Source organism: Podarcis erhardii (assembly GCF_964252035.2).
Source record: "Podarcis erhardii genome assembly, chromosome: 7".
NCBI classification, from domain to species: Eukaryota; Metazoa; Chordata; class Lepidosauria; order Squamata; family Lacertidae; genus Podarcis; species Podarcis erhardii.
In genome coordinates, this window is record NC_138511.1 from 19,039,414 (window position 1) to 19,046,913 (window position 7,500).

General features: G+C 45.7%; 1 protein-coding gene across 2 annotated transcripts in view; it reads left to right on the forward strand.

The window, feature by feature from the left end:
* LOC309346838 (solute carrier family 2, facilitated glucose transporter member 5-like) overlaps window positions 1-7,148 on the forward strand; it is a 39,376-nt gene extending 32,228 nt beyond the window's left edge. For both annotated transcript variants that reach the window (XM_081871082.1, XM_081871081.1), the window contains exons 8-13: window positions 191-301; window positions 1,903-2,004; window positions 2,931-3,003; window positions 4,208-4,335; window positions 5,157-6,744; window positions 6,775-7,148. In XM_081871082.1, coding sequence (XP_081727208.1) covers window positions 191-301; window positions 1,903-2,004; window positions 2,931-3,003; window positions 4,208-4,335; window positions 5,157-5,393 — 651 coding nt within the window. In that variant the 3' untranslated portion in view covers window positions 5,394-6,744; window positions 6,775-7,148. The remainder of the gene's footprint in view (window positions 1-190; window positions 302-1,902; window positions 2,005-2,930; window positions 3,004-4,207; window positions 4,336-5,156; window positions 6,745-6,774) is intronic.
* The last annotated feature ends 352 nt before the right edge of the window (window positions 7,149-7,500 follow it).

Genomic DNA, 7,500 nt, shown 5'->3' on the forward strand with positions numbered 1-7,500 from the left:
ACAGGACGCTGGACTATTCCTGCATTGCAGGGGGTTGGACTGGATGACCCTTGGAGGTCCCGTTCCGACTCTTACCATTCCGTGATTCCATTGGGCCGATCCATCTCAGCACTCTTCTGACGTTCGACACTTTCCCGCTTGTGGGCATGACTGAATTTTGGTTGCTTGTTTGTCTTTCATCCAACTCCAGGTCTACTACTATGCTGACAGTATCTATAGGAGCTCAGGTGTGGAGGAAAACGATGTGCAGTTCGTGACTGTGGGGACAGGGGCCGTCAACGTCGTGATGACGTTGTTAGCGGTACGGCTTACCATGTTGATTTATTATTGTTGTTGTTGTTGTTGTTGATTTATTATTGTTGTTGTTGTTGTTGTTGCTGTTGTTGTTGTTGTTGTTGTTGTTGTTGTTAAGCACCAGAGCTGGGTTAGGTGCTCGACCTGTGTGTGGTGGGGAAGCTTTTTATTATTATTACCGTATTTTTTGCTCTATAAGACTCACTTTTTCCCTCCTAAAAAGTAAGGGGAAATGTGTGTGCGTCTTATGGAGCCAATGCAGGCTGTGCAGCTATCACAGAAGCCAGAACAGCAAGAGGGATCGCTGCTTGCACTGCACAGTGATCCCTCTTGCTGTTCTGGTTTCTGAGATTCAGAATTTTTTTCTTCTTGTTTTCCTCCTCCAAAAACTAGGTGCGTCTTGTGGTCTGGTGCGCCTTATAGAGCGGAAAATACGGTATTTAACAAAGTTTATATTGATGGTAACAACCTGGAAGCAAGAAATATTAACATTATCAAGAAAGGTGTTTCAAGGTGGCAGCCAACAAACAGCTCCTTCAAACTGCTCCTCTGATAAGCTTTTAATTTAACCTTATTAATTAATTAATTAATCAGTGCATGCATGTATGAATGCTTTTAACATTTTAATACTCTCCTTTTATCTAAGCAAAATAGTAAATATTCCTGTAGTGGGGATTAAGCTGCTTTTGTTATAGTCATGCTACTAAAATGATCACTTAAAGAACAGGTTGAAAAACAAGTAGTGAAAACTTGTTTATTAGCACCTCACATTGGAACTCCCTGGCTATTGATAATTATGCATGTGCCTTCACTGGGCTCTTTTTCGTGCCTGTTAAAAACATTTTTGTTTTGTCAAGCTTACCCAGATATCTAGAACGCTGGTGTGTTTTTTAGGTTTTTTTGCTGGTTTTGATTTTTTGAACATTTAAAATACCATATTTTTTGCTCTATAAGACTCACTTTTTCCCTCCTAAAAAGTAAGGGTAAATGTGCGTGCGTCTTATGGAATGAATGCAGGCTGCGCAGCTATCCCAGAAGCCAGAACAGCAAGAGGGATTGCTGCTTTCACTGCGCAGAGATCCCTCTTGCTGTTCTGGCTTCTGAGATTCAGAATATTTTTTTTCTTGTTTTCCTCCTCCAAAAACTAGGTGCGTCTTGTGGTCTGGTGCGTCTTATAGAGCAAAAAATACGGTAGTTTTTTCCATCGTTCTTACCAATAATTTTATTGTTTTGTTCTGCTTTGAGGATTTTTACAGTCAAAATTTTATGAAATAAATCATTTCATTTCAAATTCACTTTTAGGAATAAATAAATAAAAATAAACCCATTTAAAGCAGTAAAATATGTACATATGAACTAATAGCAGCAGTTAAGAGGATCAAAACTCCCTACAGCTGCATAAAATAGTTTGTAAAATAGCAGAGTGTGAAAACTGCAGAGATCCAACACGAAAAGCCCCATTGGACTCAAAAAAATGAGAATGTAGGGAGCTTGTCTTGAATCTCCTGGTGTAAGAATTCCATAGCTGTGGTGCCACCACCGAAAGGCCCCTGAATTAATCCCTTGCACACAAATTTACAGGCTGCCCTCTTCCCCCCTATCTTCTAGGTCTTTATTGTTGAGTCCCTGGGGCGGAGAATTCTGCTTCTGGCCGGTTTTGGGATCTGCTGTGTCGCCTGTGCTGTGCTAACGGTGGCTCTGAATCTCAAGGTGCGTTTTGTGAGCATCTTTGCCTGGGCGGGGGCGAGGGGCAGCTGTCCTCACTAAGATTTTCTGCATCTAAAACATGCAAGTACCAACCACCGTGAAGCATAATAACAGTCCTCTCCTCCACCCTTTCACAGGCCGTAGATTATTTAATAGCCATAGGCCTGGGTAAAGAGGAATGCTTTTGCGTGGCACTTAAGGACATGCAATGATGGCACCAGGCAAGCCTCTCTGAGGAGAGAGTTCCAAAGTTGGGGGCCACCACAGAAAAGGCCCATTCTCTTGTTGTCAGCCTCCGAACCATAGCTGTCAACTTTCAGATTTGAAAATAAGGGATCAGCAGCCTCGAAAATAAGGGATCAGCAGCCTCACCTGTCCCAGGGACAGTCTATGGGATATCTAACAATCCAGGATAGCAGTGGGAAGCAGTGGGAAACAGCTCTGGAATAAGGGAATTTCCTGCAACAAAAGGGAAGGCTGACAGCTATGCTCCGAACCTCTATGGAATTGGGGACATAGAGAAGGGCCGCAGATGACAAACACAGGATCCGGGTCAGTTTGTATGCAGAGAGGCAAAGCCTTAAGATATTGAGGTCCTGTGTATTATTATTCTAGAGCATTTGTACTCCACTCATCAGCCAAAAAGCTTGGCCCTGCCTGTCACCTTCCTGCTCCCTAGTCCCAGTCTTGCCCTTCTAGAAATCAGTAGGAAAGAGGAGGATGTGGGGACAAGTGGTTAGCTCTGCCTGTTATTGCTTCTTGGGTCAGCCAGACGTTGAGCTCTGGCTCCCGCTACTGTTGGGCTCCCTGCCTTCCGCCCAACAGGCACCAACCTTCACTGATGTTCGATTGCCCTTCTTGTTTCACTGTTGACGCCTCAACAGGGAAACTGAGAAATGGCTCTAAACAGCAACCCAATTCCTCAACAGCACATCAACGGGATGCCCTACTTGAGTATAGCCTGCGTTATCGCCTATGTCATCGGACACGCTATTGGAGCCAGTGAGTATGCTCAGAAAAATGAATGGCTTCCTTACATCTCTATAGTATCATTGCTATAGTGAATCATTATCTTTAATAATCATTTCCCTTGCTCATTCAATCCTTTGCACCTCAGGCTGGGGGAAACTCCTGTCTGGAAACCCCAGGAGCTCCTGCCAGACAGTGTAGATAACACTGAGCTAGATGCACCAAAGGTCTGACTCTGTATAAGGCAGCTTCCGGTGTCCCTGTATCTTAAGGGAAGGGCTGTAGCTTAGTGGTAGAGCATCTGCTTTGCATGCAGAAGGTCCCAGGTTCAATCCCCAGCAGAGTCGTCATCATCATCATCTCCAGGTGGGGCTTGGAGAGACCTCTGCCTGAAGCCCTGGAGAGATGCTACCAGTCAGTGTAGACCAAGCATGTCCAAAGTCCGTTTGGGGGCCTAATCCGGCCCCCCAGTCGATTTAATCCTGCCCCTGAGGCAGTTTATTTCCTGGGGTAAAAGCTCAACAACTTCAATCCTAAAAAAAGGACAACAATTTTGGTTGGACCTTTGGTCAGCCCTCACGTCCCTTCACTTCATCAAATCTGGCCCTCCTTGAAGAAAGTTTGGTCTAGACAGTTCTGAGCTAGGTGGACCAATGGTCCGATTCAGTAAAAGGCAGCTTCCTGTTTATTGTGAAATTGCTTTGAAGTGCTTCATTGGAAACAATTCACAAATGTAAAGCAATATCGTAACGCCCTTGTACAAATCTATGGAACAACCTCGCCTCAAAAAGGATATTGTAGAGTTGGAAAAGGTTCAGAAAAGGGTCACCAAAACAATTAAGGGAATTGAATTTTGGACGATTCAAGACAGATAAAAGGAAGTCCTTCTTCACATTGTTAAACTATGGAGCTCCCTTCCAAAGGAGGCAGTGATGGCCACCAACTTGGATGGCTTTGAGACAAATTCCTGGAGGAGATAGCTATTGATGGCTACTAGCCATGATGACTATGCCCTGCCTCTACAGTTGGAGGCAGTCAAGTTTCTAAATACCAGCTGCTGGAGACCATGGGAGGGGAGAGGGCTCTTGTGTTTGAATCCTGCTTGTGGGTTTCCCACAGGTTGGCCACTGTGAGAACAGGATGCTGGACCACCTGGGCCACTGGCTTGATCCAGCAGGCCTTTCTTAGCGTCCTTACACACGATAATAAATAATCATCCTTTTCTCCCTTCTCCCAGGCCCGATTCCGAGTGTGATGATAATTGAGATGTTCCTCCAGTCGTCTCGCCCAGCGGCATTCATGGTTGGAGGCTCTGTTCACTGGCTTTCAAACTTCACAGTGGGTCTGGTCTTCCAATACATGGATGTAAGGAAGTTGTGGATTCGTAACAATTCTGTTTAAGGCGATTCAGTTTTATACAGGGGCACAGAATATGTTTCTCTTCAGGACAGCCTTCAGAGCATTACTCTGATTTACCCAGCCCAGAGGCCTCCACTTTTGTCAGGATCAGATTGGGACCCTCCTGGCTCCTTCTTATCACTGGATCCCTGATGGCTTGGAAGCTGTAATACTGTCCTTTGGCCATCTAGTGTGGTGGCGCTGCAGTGCAGGCCAACTCTTTTCTATGCAAATTGCCCTGGGGTTGCCGCTCTAGGCACCCAAGCCATGCTGCCGAAATTCCCTACTCCAAGTCCCTAAATGCTTCCTGTCTGATAGCTCATGGCAAGTGCTAGGCTTTGACAATGGTAGACATTTGCTAAGGCCCACCCTAGTGGGGACTTTAGCAGAATCAAATGGTAAAGTTTTTCTGCTTTGGGTTACAAGAGGGGAAGGGAATATTTTGCAGCTCGGGGGCCATGTTCCTTTCTGTGCAACCTTCCAGGGGCCACATGCCACTGCTGGGAGGGTTACACGACAGAGATTTGCTTCTCTTCAATAGAGGGTTGTCAACTCAATGTTGAAATGAATAGACCCAAGTTTGTTGTGTCCATTAATCTGAATGGGACTACTCTGAGCAAGACAAGCACTGCATACAACTCAGTGTGGTCCTAAATCGAGCCAACATCCCAATGCATTTTGAACCTGGAGTAAAGAGTAGGGGAAACAAAATCAGTTTCTAGTAACTCATCATTCTCATCTCATCTCTCCCTCCCTCTCCTGTTCTCACTTATTTTTCCTCTATATAGCAAGGACTCGGGGCCTATTCCTTCCTCATTTTCTGCGGCATCTGCCTGCTCACCGTCATTTACATCTTCCTGGTAGTCCCCGAAACCAAGAACAAAACCTTCATGGAAATCAACCAGATTATGGCAAAGAGGAACGGCACCGAAGAGGAGGCGGACAAAGAGGAGCTGAAGGATTTCGCTGCCATCTCACAGCCTTACAGCAAAAAAACAGAGGCGCAGAGGAACAGCGCCCTTTAAGATGCCTCTGGTCCCTCGCCTAGGAGTGACTGAAGCCCAACTCTCCTCCAGCCGTCTTGGTGGCAGATGCCACCCTTCAAATTGCCTCCCCCTCTCCGCATTGTCGTGGGCGAGGTGTAAATAATCCCATGTAGCTGAGTTCTCCGGTACCCTCCTTGCTACATCCTTCTCACATGGACAAAAACTCCCACCAGCAACCCCCCCAAAAAGATACTGCCCTTTCTCTAGCATTAAAGACTTTGCCAGTTCCGGATGCCTTGCCTATAATACACCTGTTCAAGACATATTTCTGAAGAACCAAGATGGGGAACTTCTTCCCAATTCAGAAGTGTTTCCAAAGATGGTAACTGAGTTTGGAGGATGTTGGCAAAGTGATCTGCAGGCAGATGTGGGTTTGGTTGTTAGGCTGCTGTGAATCCATCTGACCTGAGATTCACTGTATGGCTGGACCCAAAATCCTCTTACAAATGTAGCATTTCCTCTGCATTTCAGCGCAGGGGGAAGCATTTCCTTCTCGCGAAGCCATGCTGCTTACACTGGGGTAAGGTGAACAGACAATTCTTCTGCCTTCACATCCCACAGACCTGGGGATGTACTCGGAGGTGACTCAAGATAAACTGATTTTAGATACCTAGCATGCAATTCCTCTTTGCCAAAGGCGGAGGACGTGCCAAAATTCAGCGCCTTGTAAAAGATACGAAGAATAATCGAGGCTGCACAGGAAAGTCTCACAGAGCTGGAAGGGGCCTCAAGAGCATGTGGAAATCAGGGACTTTGGCTGAGGCTTTGACACCCCCTATCACAGCAGTGGGGGATATAATTGTGCCCCCCAGTCCCTCCGCCATTGACCCACAAGACCATTTCAGCCAAGCCGTACCCACAGCCTTTCTTACTGGACCCATCAAAGAGAATGAACATGACTACCTTAGATTCATGCATTCCAGTGGGTCTGCACGGAGCATACTGTAATTCGGTTGGATACAATCCTGAGATCTTGTAGGACGTCAGCTGCAGGCAGGTAAAGACCTGACACAGCCAAAAAGGGCTTCGCCAAACCTACCCCCCCCCAATCAGCCCTAGTGCAACACAAACCCAGAGGCCTTTCATCTGCTGCAGCCCTTATTTTAACTCTGCATGGGGTGGGCATGTGACAGAGTCCCTGTTTCATTGCTGGAAGCCCTGCCAATGGAAAAAAGTGAAACTCTATATCTGTCCAATGCCTGCACTGGCATTTCTAGCCTTAAAAAGCCCCCACGTCCAGCTTGATGGGGTTCCTAACGAGGTCTCAAATGACACAGTGGACCCAGAATAATTCTGAATTCCTTGCTGGAGTGTGTGTGTGTGTGTGTGTGTGTGTGTGTGTGTGTGTGTGTGTTTGCAGCGGGGTCAAGATGTTTTGCCACCTATCTCTGCTCATTAAGGAAGTGAAAGGAGTCTGTTACGACACAGTTTTTAACCTCAGCTCTCCCCCTGCTGCATTGGTATCAATTGCCAGGCTATAATGGTTATAACTAAAACACTAATTTTAATCATTTTGATTTTCATTAAAGCACTAATGGAGCTCTAATTTTGATTCAGCCTTAGCTGAACAGGCAAATAAGTCTAGAAGGTAGTATCCCTTGAATGCCTTCCATCTGACCGGCTTAAGATTTTGCTGTCTGCTTTTCCTGAAAATAGGCATTTTTCTTACCACCTAGAAACAATCATAAACATTTGCAATTTATTTTTAAGCACAATTTGTGTGCTTTACACTTACCATGTGCTTTAAAAAGTGGTGAACGGGTGTCCTTGCTTGTGGATGAAGTGGGGAATATAATACACATTTGAATTTTTAAATTATTGTTATTTTAGTATTGAACTGGGTTATTTTAGAGGGGAAAGCAGGTTTTTAGGATTAAGGGATGTATAACACACATTCTAAGAAACGCGGGTGGCATTGTGGTCTAAACCACTCAGCTTGCCGATCAGAAGGTCGGCGGTTTGAATCCCCGCGACGGGGTGAGCTCCCGTTGCTTGGTCCCTGCTCCTGCCAACCTAGCAATTTGAAGGCACATCAAAGTGCAAGTAGATAAAAAGGTACGGTAAGGTAAACAGTGTTTCCATGCGC